The following is a 19967-nucleotide window of genomic DNA, read 5'->3' on the forward strand; positions in this document are numbered from 1 at the left end:
GTTTGCCCAGTGTTCTTCTTTTGTCTTCGCTTTGGCTGGCTTTTGGCTGGAGTTTCCTTTCTATATCTGGCTTAATGTGGTCGGATGTTGGCCTGTCCAGGTTCAACATCTCCTGAACAGAAGGCCGCCGGTCTGGCAGTAAATCTGCCTTATGGTGGGCGCTCAGGGTGCAGGGCATTAGTTGTTGGAAGATTGTATCCTGGTGGGCTAGTGAAGGAAGGCTCTATTTACCTCTTGTGGCTAGCGGTGAGGAGAGATCGTGTGTAGGACTGGCTGGAGACTGCGCCTTCTGTTGCTCCTCTGTTATGATGTCAGCGGAGCGGTGCATGAAGGGTGGCTCCGCCCCAGTGTCTGATGTCAGTCCCGGCCGCTGGGTTGAGCAGAATAGTCTACTGGTGGCCGGGAGGAAGTGGAGGTGGGGCTGGCAGAGATCTCATGTAGGAAGGGGACTGCAGGCTGGCATCCCCGTTGGCTAGCAACAAAGAATCGTTAAAAGGAAGCCGGTGGCTCAGGAGAAGAGGTTCCGGTCCTGGCAGTGTGGAGGTGTGTAACTGCAGCTGGACAGGTGAGGGATATCCTTGGGTTACAGCCTTGGAGTTTTTATGTTGGAGCCTGTGGTTAGATTTATATTTTATTTGGTAGATCGATGTTGCCTGTTTTTTCCTCTGATACAATCCAGTGTGAGCCCACTAGGGAAAGCACCCATAGGAGATGTAGAGATATGCATTTTTTCTGTTACAAAAAAAAAAAAAAGAGCACCATTCTAAGGGGTGGGTTGGTCTTTTTCAGGGGAAATAGCCTACACATAGACCCTGCACTACCCTCAGATGAGGCGCATAGCCCCGGGGATTCTTATACGCGTTCCAGCAAGCGCTCTGCTAAGAAGCATAAGTTTAAGAAGAATTTAACAATAATATGCGCTTAAGGAAAAAATCCTCAATCCAAAAAATATAAATTATTACTAAGCTGCTATGTAAAGTAGCTGAAAATAAATAAAATATCCTAAATAAATAAATAAAATAAATTAATAGGTAAAATTAATTTTTATTAGGAAAATCAATTAAATTTTCCTGAACTGAAGAGAGCTTTATGTTTGAGAGCAGAGAGCTTATTGAGCATGAGTGGGTGAGAGTCGACAGAAGACAAACCTTCTCTAACAGGGTAGCAAAGCTTTAGCACTTTAAAACGTGTTAGGTGGAGATTTTGGAGTCGGATTTCAAAGGAGGATGCAGCCTCACAAAGGTTGTCCTGACATATTACTTTGCCCCTGGAGGACTCAGTGTCGTTCCGTGACCCTATGGATCGGAGATTGGAGTCAGACCTAAAGAGACTCTTTCAGATCTCGGGGGCAGCTTGTAGGTCAGCAGTCTCCCTGACTTCTATTTCTCACGCTATTCGAGCATGGGTCTCTCGATTAGAGGAGAGGTACAATCAGCAAGAGGTGTCAGAGTTATCGCTGTTGTTTGATAACCTGAGATTGGTGGCGGACTTTGTAGCTGAGGCGGCGGGGGGCCAAATCAAGTTGGAGGCCAGGGTCATGTTACATCAGTAACAGCTCTGTGGCTTAGGCAATGGTCGGCGGATGCAGCTTCAAAGCAAAGCCTTTGTTTAATTGCATTCTCTGGAACACTCCTCTTAAGCAAGACCCTGAAAGATGCGATAAAGCGTGTATCGAGCAACAAGTCAGGGTTGATGCCCCAAGACAGAAGGAGACCGTGCCAGTCATTTTTTCTGGGAAAATCCTCACGAGACAGATACAAGGAGTCTTGTAGGCCAGGCAAAGACTTCTTTCGTCCCTTCTGGAGGTCGAGCCAGAACTCTTTTTCAAAATTGGCAAGAGGCAAGGGCCCAGGTGGATCCATGCGGTTCCCGTAGGAGCGCTCATGCGGTTCCCGTAGGAGCAGGGTGTCATAGATTCGCCCGGTGCGTCCCCTCATTCTTGCGGCGCGCCGTCTCAGTGGTGACGTCACGCCGAGCTCCTCCCAGCTGTTTCGTTCACTCTGCGTTCTCTTGTTGCAGAGCGTCGAGTAACGAACAGTTAACCCGCCCTCTCTGCCCTGAACCTACACTCTCTGATACCCTGCTGTCTGGAGAGTGCTACGCCGCTGACACAGCATTGACCTGAATCTGAGGTCCTGCATATCACTGACAACCAGGAAGCCTTACAAATCCCCTGCAGTGTGAACCACATCTAAGCGCAAGTACCTGGGGTCTGATAAGACAGACATACCTTTGCTTCAGCTGCTTGGCATATCTGCACACCTGTGATCTCTGCTTGTTGTGTCTATCTGGCATTATATCCTAACTGTATGGAACCTATATGAACTCAATATAAAGCTCTCCATAGTGAATAACTTATGGCAATAGAGATCCGTTAGACCACATGTGATATCAACTCAGTGTGCATACTTACTACTGTTGAGCCTATCAAACCACCATCTGTTATACAAGTAGCAACTGCTCTTTCATACCTTGATATCGGTGTACATATGTATTAATGGGAACTCTACCAGGAGCTGATGCTCAAGAATAATCATATTGATAATTGTGATATATGTCAGTACTTGCTTAATAGGCACCACTCAGAATTTAGTCAAACTCCCCCCTCATCCTAAATAATAGACACCTTGTACAGGACCCTTCAACCCTACAGAGGCGTGTTACTAGGACAGGGTCAGGTGGCATATGATGCGTACGGTATCCCCGCCGCACTGAGTGTACCGGGGAACCGCCCAATGAACCACCTTTTCCTAAGCCAAACCATCTTACTTCCGCAGCTGAGATCCAGCATACCCGGCCGCCTTGACATAACAAGAGAACCTTCAGTGATGGATCCAGCGGAACTCGCAGCCCATGTCATGAACCTCACACAACGTATGGACATCCTGACCACTAGGGTGACCGAATTACAGGAGGAGAACCAAAGATTACGGAATTACATGGTGGGACATGTGAACAACCACCCAGACCCCAGAGAAGGCCCGGAACCCAAGGTATCATCCCCTGAGGTATTCTCAGGGAATAGGAAACATTTCCGGGAGTTCATTAGTTCCTGCCAGCTTATGTTTGATCTTAAACCTCGCACCTACTCCACTGACGCCTTAAAAGTTAGATCCCTCATTTCCTATCTGCGTGGAGAACCACGGGCCTGGGCCGATACTTACCTCGAGAACGATGATCCAATCCTTGAGTCTCTGCCTGACTTTTTGCATGCCATGTCTCTTCTATATGAAGACACAAGCAAACAGCTCACAGCAGAAGCCACCCTACGCAGCCTCAAACAAGGTTCCCGGCCAGTGGAGGACTATATTGCTCAGTTTAAGAGATGGGCCTGTGACACAGAGTGGAACGATATAGGCCTCAGGAACCAGTTCAGGTTAGGCCTTTCTGAATCGCTTAAAGACGAGCTTGCTCTTATCGAACTGCCAGCCACCTTAGAGACACTCATGCTCAGGTCGATTGACATAGACCGCCGCCTCCGTGAGAGACGTGCGGAAAGAACCTCTGGTCAACCAACACCATCCCGCAAGTCCACTCCTATACAGGTAGAAGAGGCCATGGAGGTCGGTTCGGTTAGAGGACCCTTGTCCCAGGGTGAGAGGCTCCGCAGGCACCAGAAAAACCTTTGTATGTACTGCGCAGCTCCAGAACATACAGTGGAGTCATGCCCCTTGGTCAGAAGGAAGACCGAAGGTAAGAACTCACACCTCTGCACGATGTTTCCCTTAAATTCTTCCCCAAATAACTACATCTTTGTTTCTTTAACCCTACAGTGGGAGCAAAACCGTATCCAAACTGAAGCCATGGTTGATTCAGGCTCTTGCGGAAATTTCATTGATGTTAATTTAGTCAACCGCAATAAAATCCCTACCCTAGCAAAAGATTCTCCTCTCGTGGTCACTTTCATTGACGGAACCACTCCACCCACAGGTCCCATCTCCAGTGAGACACAACCCATTCGCATAACCGCTCCACCGAATCATACTGAGTACCTTACCTTTGAGGTGATTCCATCCCCCAACTTTCCCATAATCCTAGGATTACCCTGGTTGAAATTGCACCAGCCCACAATTCTATGGTCGCAGAACGCTGTCAAGCTTGATTCTCAGTATTGCCTGGAGACCTGTTTCCCCCACAACCCTCTAATACAGGTTGTGACTTCATCAGTTCCCTCTCAATACAGGGAATTTTTAGATGTCTTCAGTAGTAAGGCCGCAGATTCTCTGCCACCACATAGATCATATGACTGCCCTATCAACCTACTTCTGGGTAGCTCTATACCCGCAGGCCGCATCTACCCACTTTCTGCACCTGAGTTGCAACATTTAAAGCAATATCTTGAAGACAACCTAAAAAGGGTTTATCAGCCCTTCTTCCTCTCCTGCTGGTTCAGGTATGTTCTTTGTGAAAAATAAAGACCATAGTCTCTGACCGATCATTGACTAGAGAGCACTGAACAGAATCACCGTAAAAAATCGCTACCCCCTACCTTTAATACCCGAGCTTATAAAGAGATTACGGTCATCAAAGGTCTTTACAGAGCTCGATCTAAAAGGGGCGTACAATCTCATAAGAATCCGTTCAGGGGACGAATGGAAAACAGCTTTTCGCACTAGATACGGGTTGTTTGAGTATAATGTCATGCCTTTCGGGTTGTGCAATGCCCCTGACACCTTTTAAGCTTTTATCAATGATATCTTCCGAGACCTCCTTGATGTATGCGTTGTGGTCTATCTAGACGATATTTTAATATTCTCCAACGACCTGCAGGAACATCGAAAGCATGTTAGGTGGGTCCTATCTCGGCTCAGAGCTCACAACCTTTATGCAAAGCTCGAAAAGTGTACATTCGAATCCCACACAATTCCTTTTCTCGGCTACATCATTTCACCTAACGGCATCGAAATGGATAACTCCAAGGTCTACTGCATTATCAAATGGCCTGTTCCAATCCCGGAAGGCCCTACAGAGGTTCCTGGGATTCGCTAACTTTTACCAAAAATTTATAAAAAAATTCTCATCAGTAGTCAAACTGTTGTCACAACTCACCAGCATCCACTCAAAATACTCTTGGACACCTGAGGCCCAAGCTGCCTTCATGGAGCTCAAACAGCGATTTTCTTCCGCCCCCATATTGCGTCTTCCAGTTCCAGAACTAACTTACATCCTGGAGGTCGACGCATCAGACGTGGCCATTGGGGCTGTCCTGTCTCAACGAGAGGTCCTCTCCTCCCCACTTCACCCTGTGGCTTTCTTTTCACGATCATTGACTTCCGCGGAACGGAATTACTCCATTGGTGGGAAATAACTGCTCGCCATAAAAGCTTTGGAACACTGGAGGCATCTGCTAGAAGGTACACGGATTCCATTCACTATTTACACAGACCATAGGAACCTACAGTATTTGCAGACCAACAGAACTCTCTCCTCTAGACAAGTTAGATGGAGTTTCTTCCTTAACAGGTTTGACTTTATTATAACTTACAGGCCTGGAAACTAAAACGGCAAGGTGGATGCTCTATCCCGGCGGGAGGAGCCAGGTGCCACCCCATTGGAGTGGGGAACGATTATTCCAGCTAATCGAATAATTGCTTCCACAATCAGTCTCAAAGGACAGCTTAAGGACGCCTTAGCGGCATTAGATGGCAATACCCCTCCTGACCTTCAGGAGGACCAAGAAGGTCTGTTGTACAAGGGCGACAAATTGTACGTTCCTCCTTCTATGCAAGTCCCTGTTCTGAAGTTACTCCATGATACACTCCTTGCTGGCCATCCAGGTATGAGTAAGTCTATAGATCATATCCAGCGTTACTTCTGGTGGCCTCAAATGACTAGAGACATCAGACAATTCGTATCAACATGCGAGATTTGCTTCACTTGCAAATCATCCAAAGGTCGGCCATATGGTCTGTTAGCAAACCTCCCAATTCCAGGTACTCCCTGGGAAAAGGTCTCCCTAGACTTGATTGTTGAGCTACCATCTTCTCGGAATCATAATACTGTCCTAGTGGTAGTTGATCTATTCACCAAGATGAGCCATTTCTTACCTTTAAAAGGGTTACCCAACGCTAGAGAGACGGCTGATGCCTTCCTAACCAATGTAATTAAGTTACATGGAGTGCCGTCCGTAGTCATCTCGGATCGTGGGGCCCAGTTCGTTTCTAGATTCTGGAAGGCCATATGCAACCGGTTGGGGATTGACCAAGCCTCATCCAGCGCACATCACCCTCAGACGAATGGGAAAACGGAGAGGGTAAACCTGACCTCAGGAGGCGTGAACCCCCTCACTACGTAGTCGGGGATCTTGTCTGGTTATCTACCAAGAATATTGTCCTCAGTACTCCCTCCAAAAAGCTTAGTCGGCTTTTTATCGGACCATACCCTATAGAGAAGATCATCAATCCGGTGGCGGTCCGGCTTACTCTACCACACACCCTAAAAATACATTCTACATTTCATGTCTCGCTCCTGAAGCCCCACAGGGCCAATACTTTTCGTGATAGAACGCCTCCTGTCCCTCCACCTGTTTCGGTTCAGGGGGAGCAAGAGTTCGAGGTGGACCAAATCCTGGACGCTCGTTTCCACAGACATAAACTGCAGTACCTCATCAGGTGGAGGGGGTATGGACCCCAGGAGGACTCCTGGGAAAACTGTGAAGACGTAAATGCTCCTAAATTGTTGAGGACCTTTCTTTCCAGACACCCGTCCAAACCTTCTCCCCGCAGACTCCCCGGTGGGGTGTCCTTAAGGAGGGGGTACTGTTATAGATTCGCCCGGCGCGTCCCCTCATTCCCGCGGCGTGCCGTCTCAGTGGTGACGTCACGCCGAGCTCCTCCCACGGTGCGCGGCCCCGCTCGTAAAACTGCAGCTGTTTCATTCACTTGGCGTTCTCTTGTTGTAGAGCGTCGAGTAACGAACAGTGAACCCGCCAGCTCTGCCCTGAACCTACACTCTCTGATACCCTGCTGCCTGGAGAGTGCTACGCCGCTGACACAGCCATTGACCCAGATCTGAGGTCCTGCATATCACTGCCAACCAGGAAGCCTTACAAATCCCCTGCAGTGTGAACCACATCTAAGCGCAAGTACCTGGGGTCTGATAAGACAGACATACCTTTGCTTCAGCTGCTTGGCATATCTGCACACCTGTGATCTCTGCTTGTTGTGTCTATCTGGCATTATATCCTAACTGTATGGAACCTATATGAACTCAATATAAAGCTCTCCATAGTGAATAACTTATGGCAATAGAGATCCGTTAGACCACATGTGATATCAACTCAGTGTGCATACTTACTACTGTTGAGCCTATCAAACCACCATCTGTTATACAAGTAGCAACTGCTCTTTCATACCTTGATATCGGTGTACATATGTATTAATGGGAACTCTACCAGGAGCTGATGCTCAAGAATAATCATATTGATAATTGTGATATATGTCAGTACTTGCTTAATAGGCACCACTCAGAATTTAGTCAAACTCCCCCCTCATCCTAAATAATAGACACCTTGTACAGGACCCTTCAACCCTACAGAGGCATGTTACTAGGACAGGGTCAGGTGGCATATGATGCGTGCGGTATCCCCGCCGCACTGAGTGTACCGGGGAACCACCCACTGAACCACCTTTTCCTAAGCCAAACCCTCTTACTTCCGCAGCTGAGATCCAGCATACCCGGCCGCCTTGACACAAGGTTGTCTCTTTGCGAGCCGTTGTGGGCGGACAGCATACCGACAGATGGATCCTCAAGATAATCAAAACAGGTTATCGGATAGAGTTTTCCAGAAGGCCCCCTCTGTCTGTCTTTGTTCAGACCAGGATCCCCTCCTCTCCAAAGAAATGGGGTTGTTTGCAAACCTATATCATAGAATTGCTGCATTCTTGGGCCATCGTTCCGGTGCCAGTGGCGGAAAGGGGCCTAGGGGTTTATTCTCCTTTGTTTTTGGTGAAGAAGGCTTCCTGAAAGTTCTGACAATAGTTGGGCCTGCCTGCATATACCAATATTCCGCAGACATCAGCATTTCATACGTTTTATGGTGGGCTCCAGGCACTTCCAATTTTGATGCCTTCCCTTCTGCCTCTCCACGGCTCCAAGGACATTCAACAAGGTTCCGTCAGCACAAATAGCTCTCCTAGGGATGACAGGGATCCAAACTTACCACTACTTGGACGATTTACTGCTCCTTGCATCCTCCACCAGTCAGGCCGAAAAGCATCGAGATCGAGTGATCCAATCCCTCACGAAGTTTGGTTGGCTGTTGAACAAATAAAAAGGTTCCATCCCAGAGCCTCGAATACTTGGGAATTCTGTTTGATTCTACGGTAGTGAGAGTCTGTCTTCCTCCGAGGATGTTGTCACGGGTTCAAGAGGAAGCCTGAGCGATAATGCGAACTCCGCTGCTATCTGCGTGGCAGGCCATTCATGTCTTAGGTCTCCAGGAGTCAACGGTACCAGTGGTTATTACAGTGCAATTTTTTTGATCAGTGGGATGGCTTGTCGCTTGTACCTTACCCAGCAGATTCGTCTTCCTCCATTGGTTCGCCAGTCTCTGATATGGTGCATGTTAGTGATGGGCTGGGTTCGAACTCAAACCTAATGCAAGTCAATGGGGGTCGAACTTTCAAAAATAATTGTCCCGTTTAAGAGGGCTTATATGCAAGTTATTGGCCATAAAATGTGTATGGGGGTCCGGGTACTGCCCTGGGGGGACAGGAATCAATGAAAAAACAAACAAAATACACAGTTTTTAAAGGAACAGTGATTTCAACATGACTTAGAAGAGGGCCCCCCCCGAGATAGTACCACTCCTTCCCTGACGCGGAGGCCCCTTTAAACGGCCGCCGCAGCAGCGACCCGACCTGTCATTTCTCTCCTCCCGGCCGCTCTGTAGCTGCAGCGGCCGGGGAGGAGAAAAGTCGTTCAGCTGCCTCTCTGATGCCCGATTCAGTAGTCGGGCTCCTTGGCAGCAATGTGCACCACCAATATTGGTTGACAGAAGGAGAGAAGAACAGGAAGAAGACTGGGCCACCATGCTGACTGGAGGCTCCACAGGAACAGGAGACATCGCTGCTTCCCCACCGCCCACCAGGAGAGGAAGAAGGCAGAACATCAGACCATCTATATCTACTGTAAGTCTCTGTACTGTGCATTCCCCCCTGTACTGTGCGTCCCCCTCTGTACTGTGCGTCCCCCTGTACTGTGCATCCCACCTCTCTACTGTGCGTCCCACCTCTCTGTGCGTCTCACCCCTGTACTCTGCGTCACATCCCTGTACTCTGCGTACAACCTTTTCATTATGGGTGGAAGTGGGGGAGGGGCCTCACGTTTGAGTTTCGCCTAAGGCCTCACAAAGTCAAGAGCCGCCTCTGTCCCGCAGAATGTGCTGCAGGCACCGCCGGGCAGCACATTCTGCTGTGTGAGGACCCTCTCCACTTAGCCCCGCCCCCTGGCCACGGAAGCAAGGAGAGAAAGAAGGCCCTGCAGGAGACGGAAGGTAAGTCTGGAGTGGGAAGGGGGGGATGCTGGTGTAGTGGGATTCTGTAGTGCAGACTTCTATTATAATGTATTGCTAGGACTTGTAGTCCTGCATAGCTGGTGGTATTCTGCATTGCTGTATGATGATTATACAGTAATGCAGAATAGCTCCAACTATGTAGGACTACAAGTCCAAGCAATGCATTATATTATTAATTGGGATGCACCAGTGCTAATACTGGGCATTTTCACAAGTACTCATACTCGTGAAAATGCCCGATACTAAACGCAGATACCGGTGTTCTGTCGAGAATGCTGGCGTAGTCGAATTAGCCAACCTCAGCATCTGCGCTTGCGCACAGACCAGTATTATTGAGGAAACCGGGATTTATTCACAAAGTATCTTGTTTAAATTAGTTAATATCTTGTTTACTGTAAATCGTTAATTGTGACTGTTAATAATATTCCACCCATCATTTCCTGCCATCCATCATTTCCTGCCATGGACGGTATATTATTAACGGTCACAATTAACAATTACAAAGGAGTACTTTGTAAATAAATGGTGGTTTTCTCTGTAATCCCGTCTGTACGCGAGGTCCCATGCTTGCTGGGGACCTCGGCAGCCTTCCTGTTAACATGCGGTGCCATGGCGGTTGGGGGTGGGGGGGCTTCATGGTTTCTTGCACCGGGGCACTGAAGGTTCTAGTTACACCTCTGGCTTTAAGAGTAAAAAACATTTTTTATTTTTTTTTCCCTTTTAAATGTCAACGTTTTGCTGCAGCATGTTCTAGACATCATACAGATCCGCTACTTCACAGGCAGTTTATGGGGACCCCCCAGACACAATATTTGAAAAAAAATGTCATTTTTATTCTTACCCTTTAAGTCATGTAACAATCACTGTTCCTTTAAAAACGTTTTTTTTTTATTGATTCCTGTCCCCTAGGGCAGTACCCCATACACCTTTTATGACCAATACCTTGCATATAAGCCCTCTTAAAGGGGACAATCATTTCTGAACGTTCGACCACCATTGACTTGCATTGGGTTCAAGTTCGAATTCAAACTTTTCGGCCGTTCAAATACGAACCGAACACGTCTGTCCCACCCATAACCTGAAGCAACAATAGCGTTCTCTTCACAGCTCTGCCTGCCCCCTTCAAGTGTGTGTCTCTCTGCCTCTCACCCCCACACATTTAGATACGAGATGTGTTGCACTGCCTTGTTTTTCTGTACCTTGAATAGGTAAACATTATTGTTGTATGTTGCATTGCTTACCTCTCGTATTCTAGGCTCCCAGATATGTGATGTGTTGATTGGCAGTGTACCATTTCCATAAATCTCCTCTAAACAAAGTTAAAAAAAAATAGGTCAGAATCTTGTGCTCCTATTGCGCTGAATGTCTCTTGATAAACAGTCACATCAGTATAAAAGACCCAAGACCTGCAGCCCTATTGAGAATAGGGAAAATTCCACATTCTGAATGAAATAAATATTTTAAAGAACAATGAGCAGAGATCAAAGCACAGTAAAAAAAAATTATTGTAAAATTTATAAAATGCAATGGAGAAAATTAGCTTATCGAGAAACCTGGAACAGACTAGCGTCAGACAGCTCTTCATGGCCAATGATTAAGGTGTATGAAAAAGGAGAGTGTACGCAGATTGATGCTTCTAGCAAAAGTTCTCTTATCACTCACCCACTTATTTGAAAACCCAAGCTTTTTGCGATACAAGTCTACACATCTTTCCCAAATGAAGACGAAAGTAACATGGCCAGATGCTGCAAGGACTAACGCCACAGGGACATATTGGGCGATACCCGACCTCGGACACTCCAGAGCACTCGACTGTACGTGGTGTAGCTTCGTCATCCACCCGGCTGGAGAAGAGAGGAACGAGCTGAACATCCCAATGTCCGGATGGAGAAACTAATCAGAGCACTACCTACAAAGACTGAACTTGTGGAGATGTTTGAGACTCGAACACTCTTTGAAGGCAGACATATTCATTACGCGGAGAGGTTACCCACCTGTTGCAATGGGTTGAGAAATCCGAGACTCGCTTAGAGCCAGTTCACACCAGATGCAGTTGTGATGCAGTCCGTTCAGTTTGACAGCTGCATCACAATGCTTTCCAATGGGATTTCTGGTGCTCTGTTCACACCAGTGCAGTCTGTTCCGATGCAGTCAGAAAAAATACTGCTGGTTTCATTTTAGCGGCACCTGATCGCACTGGAACACATCAAAACCGCATGCAAACGCACTGTACTGCACCTGAAAGCACATTTTAAAAAAGCATAAAAATTGCGGTAAAAACTTGACAAAACGCACAGTGGCGTAACAACTGGGGGGCAGCCGGTGCGGCTGCCCCAGGCGCAGAGCCGAGGGGGGGCGCCGGCCGCCGGCACCCCCCTCTCGTTTAATTTGCCACTGCATGTGTCCCTCACTAAACATGGCCATAGTACGCTCATCTAAGATGAGATTTGTAACAAACTGCTTGCAGATGGTCTCGATATCCAAAATTGTTATGGACAAGGGTATGACAACGCTGCAACAATGGCTGGGCATATCAGCGGTGTACAAAAGCGCATAACCAACATAAATCCTACAGCCTTTTTCATCCCTTGCAACAACCATTCATTAAATTTAGCTGGTGTACATGCAGCTGGTACAACCACAAATTCTACAAAATTTTTTGGTACTCTTGAAAGGTTGTACACATTTTTTTCTAAGTCTACACACAGATGGGATGTACTGACCTCCTCTGTGCCAATCAGAGTTAAAAGAGTGGCAGACATGAGGTGGAGTTCCAGGCATGATGCAATTTCTGCCCTTGCTCAGCAGATAGATGCTATAATTGACACATTAGAAGAGCTAAGAGATGGCTCCAATGAAACGGCAGACACCAAAAATGACGCTGGGTGCATCATTGCAAGTCTTTTGAATTATTCTTTCTTGGCATATTTGTACTTGTGGAATCCTATTTTAAAAGAAATCAATGATGCTCAACTATACCTTCAAAAATCTGGCCTGGCCTTAGATATGTGTCATGTAAAGATGGATTCTTTGGCTAAATTTTTTTCAGAAAATCGTGACACTTTGGTTAAAGAGGCCAAGGAAAAGGCCCAAACAAGTTGTCGCACCAACAACATATCGTGGGAAAGACGCATTCGCCGGCGAAAGCAAATGCCTGGGGAAAATAATGCAACAGATGCTGGTCTTACATTGCTTGAAGAAATTGAGCGAGAGCAGCTGGAAACTATTGATCGGCTTCATTTTGAAATTGTAAGGCGAACAGAACAGCTAAAAGAATATGCCAACCGATTTGGGTTTTTGCATGTTTCTGTCCTGCTTAATGCCAATGACCAAGATCAGTATATTCGAAATCAAATAGAGCATGTCTGCTCTGTTTACCCAGAGCTGAATGCTGAAGAGATGCTGGAAGAAATTAAACGATTACAAAGACAGCTTGCAACTTTTAAGTCGGCTACACCTGAATTTGAAAATGAAATTAGAGAATGGGGCGTTTTAGAGCTTTTACAATTCATTGTAAAATGGCGTTTAGTTGAAAGTTTTACCAACATATCGGTCGTGCTTAGAATATTTCTAACAGTTGCAGTGTCCGTAGCCACTTGTGAGCGGAGTTTTTCAAAGCTCAAACTCATAAAGTCATACTTGCGTTCTACGATGGATCAAACAAGGCTTTCAAACTTGGCTATACTGTCAATAGAAAATGAGCTGTCGTCAAGAATTAATTTTGACAAAGTCATTGACCGCTTTGCCACAGAAAAATCTCGCATAGTTAAAATATAGTTGAAAGGTTTCTTTTTTTGTTAAGGCTCTACTATTGCAATATTCAGGTTTATAAAAATCTAGTATGTGGCAACACATGTATCACATCAGTGGTTTGAATTTTCATAACTTCCTAAAACATTCATAAAGTCGTCATTAGTTATTTTTTTTCTATCGTATTAACAAGTGTTTATTCATAAAAAATGTAATGCTCTTTATCAACATTAAAAATGTAATGCTCTTTACATTTGTTGAATTATCCTTATAACCAGAGTGGATGTTTATATAATGGGGGGGGGCGGAAAAAAAATTCTGCCCCGGGCGCCCATAACTCTGGTTACGCCACTGAAAACGCATAGCACTGAAGCTGCGCAGATGAACGCAGTTATGGTGTGAACTAGCCCATAGACACATATGCTGCCGCCATCTCTGAAACTCAGGCCCAAATTAACTCTACAGCTCAGATTCAACGGACGTTACTATCATGGCAAGAGGATCATGAGAATCACAGACGCTGCAATAATCTTAGAATACGCGGTCTACCTGAGGCCACGGATAACGTGGATCTTGCTGAGACTGTACAGGGAATATTTCATTCCATACTAGATAAACCGGCTATCACGCCACTTGTGTTTGATCACTTACACTGAGCTAGGTGACCGCGGGGTCTTATTTTGGAGGCCCCACGAGATGTTATCTGTCGCCTCCATTATTATATGAACAAAGAGGAAATCCTGCATAAGCTGAGAACAACTACAAATGACAGAATATGGAGGGAAGAAAATAACAATTTTCCCTGATCTGGCTAAAAAGACATTAGCCCGCCACCGTGCCCTTTGTCCAGTATTAGAGACACTCCGTAAGAAAAATATCACATATCACAGGGGATTTCCATCCTGCCTCATAGCATGGAAACACAGTAAGTCGTTAATTCTGCTCTATCCAGAGGATCTTCCTTTCTTTGGCGAGGCTTTGGACATTGATCCTTCTCCTTTGCCAGAATGGCTGAAAAAGATATCTACAATGGCTATTTTGTCAGATAAATCATGGAAACTTGTTTGGATAAATCATAATCCCTGTTCACTTCTGTAAGAAGTAACATATTAAAAAAATTTCTTGCTTTATTTCTGAGGCCCGGCTAGAATATTATAAGACACTTAATATGTGTCTCTAACACCAAATTTAGTGGATATGTTTGTAGGAAAGAGGTAGCAGACCACAAGATTAGTATATAACTTATAGATCTCGGGATGTGATATTTTTAAGCAATATAAGAGACCAATGGTCATTTTCAAAATTAAGAGGATTATTAACGAAGGAGCTGAAGGATCTAGCCGTAGCTTCAGCTGATCCTTCGGCTCACTTCGGCCGCCGTAGCCCTTCAATTAAGTCAAACCGAAGGGCTGCTGTACAGGCTATTCACAGCCCGTACAGGCCGTAGTCACAGCCGAAGCGGGGAAAGCGGTCTGCGAAGCCAACCGTTCTCCACGCAAATGACAATTGGGCGGAGCCAGCCGTGATGTCACAGCTGGCTCTGCCCAGTTGTTGTTCTTCATTGACAGATCAGCATCCTCAGGTTATTTGAGGACAATGGGCTGTCATCAAATGACAACTGGGTGGAGCCGTCCGTGATGTCACGGCCGGCTCCACCCAGTTGTTTTCATTTGTCGGGGACCTGCAAGAAGACTCTGGCAGGTGCCAGCCAAATTTAAACAGTTGGGCGGAGCTAGCGGTGATGTCACTTGTTTAAATTTGGCCGGCATCTGTCAGATTCTAAATTCTGCGGTGGGAGTTTGTCGCGTGTGGTCGGGTCAGCAGGCGCTAGGTTTTTTTAATTTCCCAGAGTCGTCGTCATTGTGGACAACGCTGGACGTCATGATTGACCCTGGATTACATTTTTGGGAATTTTTTTCGAAATAAAAAGGACACAGTCCTTTGTTGTGTTTTTTTCAATTATAGGATTTTGTTTAACCCCTTCGTGACTGACGACGTACAGTGTACGTTGCCAGCATCGGGGCTGTTTAAACAGACTCCCGGTGACTTTTGCCGCCAGGACTCTGTTTAAACTTGTAGAGCCGACTGTCGGCTTTACAACAGAAGCGATCCTGGCGACTTACCTGTCGCCAGATCGCTTCTGCGTCCCGAAGAAGGGGCCGCCCCCCCCCGAATCTTAGAATACGCGGTCTACCTGAGGCCACGGATAACGTGGATCTTGCTGAGACTGTACAGGGAATATTTCATTCCATACTAGATAAACCGGCTATCACGCCACTTGTGTTTGATCACTTACACTGAGCTAGGTGACCGCGGGGTCTTATTTTGGAGGCCCCACGAGATGTTATCTGTCGCCTCCATTATTATATGAACAAAGAGGAAATCCTGCATAAGCTGAGAACAACTACAAATGACAGAATATGGAGGGAAGAAAATAACAATTTTCCCTGATCTGGCTAAAAAGACATTAGCCCGCCACCGTGCCCTTTGTCCAGTATTAGAGACACTCCGTAAGAAAAATATCACATATCACAGGGGATTTCCATCCTGCCTCATAGCATGGAAACACAGTAAGTCGTTAATTCTGCTCTATCCAGAGGATCTTCCTTTCTTTGGCGAGGCTTTGGACATTGATCCTTCTCCTTTGCCAGAATGGCTGAAAAAGATATCTACAATGGCTATTTTGTCAGATAAATCATGGAAACTTGTTTGGATAAATCATAATCCCTGTTCACTTCTGTAAGAAGTAACATATTAAAAAAATTTCTTGCTTTATTTCTGAGGCCCGGCTAGAATATTATAAGACACTTAATATGTGTCTCTAACACCAAATTTAGTGGATATGTTTGTAGGAAAGAGGTAGCAGACCACAAGATTAGTATATAACTTATAGATCTCGGGATGTGATATTTTTAAGCAATATAAGAGACCAATGGTCATTTTCAAAATTAAGAGGATTATTAACGAAGGAGCTGAAGGATCTAGCCGTAGCTTCAGCTGATCCTTCGGCTCACTTCGGCCGCCGTAGCCCTTCAATTAAGTCAAACCGAAGGGCTGCTGTACAGGCTATTCACAGCCCGTACAGGCCGTAGTCACAGCCGAAGCGGGGAAAGCGGTCTGCGAAGCCAACCGTTCTCCACGCAAATGACAATTGGGCGGAGCCAGCCGTGATGTCACAGCTGGCTCTGCCCAGTTGTTGTTCTTCATTGACAGATCAGCATCCTCAGGTTATTTGAGGACAATGGGCTGTCATCAAATGACAACTGGGTGGAGCCGTCCGTGATGTCACGGCCGGCTCCACCCAGTTGTTTTCATTTGTCGGGGACCTGCAAGAAGACTCTGGCAGGTGCCAGCCAAATTTAAACAGTTGGGCGGAGCTAGCGGTGATGTCACTTGTTTAAATTTGGCCGGCATCTGTCAGATTCTAAATTCTGCGGTGGGAGTTTGTCGCGTGTGGTCGGGTCAGCAGGCGCTAGGTTTTTTTAATTTCCCAGAGTCGTCGTCATTGTGGACAACGCTGGACGTCATGATTGACCCTGGATTACATTTTTGGGAATTTTTTTCGAAATAAAAAGGACACAGTCCTTTGTTGTGTTTTTTTCAATTATAGGATTTTGTTTAACCCCTTCGTGACTGACGACGTACAGTGTACGTTGCCAGCATCGGGGCTGTTTAAACAGACTCCCGGTGACTTTTGCCGCCAGGACTCTGTTTAAACTTGTAGAGCCGACTGTCGGCTTTACAACAGAAGCGATCCTGGCGACTTACCTGTCGCCAGATCGCTTCTGCGTCCCGAAGAAGGGGCCGCCCCCCCCCGCGGACACCCCCGCCGTGCTTCCCGGGCTCCGTTGCCCCTCCTACGGGCCCGGGACCGGCGATCTTTGTGTCCGCGGGGAGCTGGGGAGGAGGTCGACGAACTTCCGTTCATCGATCCCCTCCCCGTTCTATGGGACCGGGAGCGCTGATCTGTCATTACAACTGGGAGAAGCGAGCCATGAGATCACTGTTGGCTCTGTCCAGCTGTCATTTGCATGAAGAACGGTCGGCCCTGCCGCCAACCTTTCTCCACGCTTCGGATGTCACTACGGCTCAGTCCCTCCTTGAAAAAGTTTTGTGGTGGACGATCGATCAGCCTGCTGATGATTTTATACTTGCTTGTAAGTTACTACATTTTAATCAATATTTTATCTCGATATACTACACTATTATATCCCTTTTCCCTTTGTGGGGTGGATCGTTTAATCGAGTGGGGGAGCTCCTTGGATTTCGTTTGGTGTTTGAGGGGAGAGATGATTACCGACATCTAAAGTGACAGCTGGGAGGATCGGTATTGAAGGATACCATCACCAATGTGCACTATGACCATTTGAATGCATGGTCAGAAACTTCATTATAAATCAGAGGACATCGATCATTGAAGGAAGATACGTGAATATCTTAGAGGCATTAGTTCCCAATCGCATTATATCATACAGATTTATATGATCAATCTGCATTTGAGCACTGTTTGCTATCGATGTGTATGAACACTTATGCACTGCTTGATTTAGTGGACACTTATCAAGTCTCATAAGAGATTTACACTGTTAACTTTATCACCTTGGATTCAAATTATTTATTGGAGTTTGATTTATTTGATTAAGTTTACAAAGTATATGACTTTTCTCATAGGGGTGTATTTGCTTTCAGTATTTAGAAACACTTTTTGTTTGATATATCGTTGAGAGGTTCAGCACGGTGCATTGTTTTAAGAAAAGATCTTCTAAATGCAGCAAAGTACCTTATACCTAAATACTGGAACTCTGCAACAAAACCCTCAGTGCAGGAATCGGTGCATAGAGTAGAACATCTTAGTTTAATGGAAAAATGTACTTGTAACTTACATGATCGTGGAACAAAATATAAAATTATTTGGTCTCCTTGGAATAAGTTTAAAGATATTCTCCACTATTTATGTATATTGGTGTAAAGGTCACCTGTAGTTGTATGTAGGGGGCACCTGTTTTCCCCCCCTTTGGGGTGTCTTTTTTGGGGGGGGGGGTTTCTTCAGGGTTTTATTTGTCTTTTGTTCAGAGTAGATTGCGTGATGTTGTAGGTTATATGGTCTTGATATTCTCAATAACATTTGAATAATAATAAAAAAAAAGAGGAGGCAGGGAATAGTTTTCATATGCACTTGACAGGAAAAGGTGGAACCTTATCCTGTAGTCAATGGGTTTGAATTATTAGCTGCCTAATCAACTCATAAATTGTGTAATGAAAGGCAGGCTGCCCTTTGCTGCGACCCTGTGGAATGATGACGAGAGAAAAACTCAAACAGCCCTTACCACATCCAAACACTGGAGAGAGAATTTCTTGGGATGTAAAGGGACAGGACAGAGAAATGGAAGCACAATGTCCTGGTTAAGGTGAAAAGAAGAAACCATCTTGGTGAGGAAGAAGGCCCTAGGCCTCAAGACAACGTTATCACTGTTAACCTCCCTGGCGGTATTCCAGAGTGTGGCTCGGGGTTAATTTTCAGCACCAAGAGCGGTAACCCCGAGCCACACTCGGGATTGCGCAAAAGTGTCACTTACCTTGTCCCTGCGAGCCCGTGGTGTCCTCTGCTGTGTTCGCCCAGCCGATGCCGGCATTCGGCTTTCAGTTTCGTTTTCGAGCGTCACAGCGGGGGCCGGAGCCGGCGGGAAATTCAAAAGTGCAAACATGACATCTACACAGAATACACACAATACAATGTAATCTGCTATAATTACATATATTTATCAAACTATTTCACTTCAATTTTGTCCCTAGAGCTTTGTCTAGTGCCCTGCCTGTACTTTTACTGTACTCTATTGACTGGGGTACGGATCAGGCAGCGCCCCCAGAATTTCCATTTACTGTACCATTTTTTTATTATTATATTATAATTTGTTATAATTATGAATTATATTATAATTATTTATAATTATTTATGATTTCGTGATTCAAACTTTATCATACCCGGGATGTCTACTGGACTCTTGTGTAGACAGATTTAGTGAGTTATTCCTAAGATTTACTAAGAATTACAGGCCTACAATATAAAACAACAAATTGCCATGAAAACAATGTACCGCTTTGGCATGCGAAAATCCTGCATAATCATACCGCCAGGGAGGTTAAAACCAGAAAGGGTGATGGTCCGAACCCAAATGAGTTTGGGTCGAATTAGAACTTTAGAACATGGAAACATTTCAAACTCGAATTTCGAACTCAATGAAAGTATATGGGACCAGAACTCGGAAAATCAGATGTCCCCTTTTTGAAGGCTTACATCCAAGTTATAAGCCATAAAAAGGATATGGGGATTCAGGTACTTCCCTGGGGGACATGTATCAATGAAAAAAATATTGTTTTTAAAGGAGTGATTTTAACATTGCTTACAGTGAAACAATAAAAATTTAAAAAATCCTTTAAATATCGTGCCTGGGGGTTCCATTAAACTGCCTGTAAAGTGGCACATCTGTACAATGTATAGAACCTGCTGCAGCAAAAATGACATTTATAATGGGGAAAAAAACGTGGGGTTCCCCCCAAAAGTCATACCAGACCCTTAAGGTCTGGTAGGAATATTAGGAGGGACACCATTTAAAAAAAAAAAGCGTGTGGGGTTCCCTCTCAAAGTCATCACAGGCCCTAAGGGTCTGGTAGGAATATTAAGGAGGAACCCCACCCCCAA

The 19967-nt window shown here is 45.6% G+C and overlaps 1 protein-coding gene across 1 annotated transcript in view; it reads right to left on the minus strand.

Moving 5' to 3' along the window:
• The window catches only part of LOC108801427 (solute carrier family 23 member 1-like), a 139151-nt gene that overhangs the window by 73177 nt on the left and 46007 nt on the right, over positions 1-19967 (minus strand). The window contains exon 4 of the mRNA XM_018573320.1: positions 10759-10826. Within this exon, the coding sequence (XP_018428822.1) occupies positions 10759-10826 (68 nt within the window). The remainder of the gene's footprint in view (positions 1-10758; positions 10827-19967) is intronic.

This window comes from Nanorana parkeri, unplaced genomic scaffold (genome assembly GCF_000935625.1).
Source record: "Nanorana parkeri isolate BGI_ZX_2015 unplaced genomic scaffold, ASM93562v1 scaffold2334, whole genome shotgun sequence".
Taxonomy (NCBI): Eukaryota; Metazoa; Chordata; class Amphibia; order Anura; family Dicroglossidae; genus Nanorana; species Nanorana parkeri.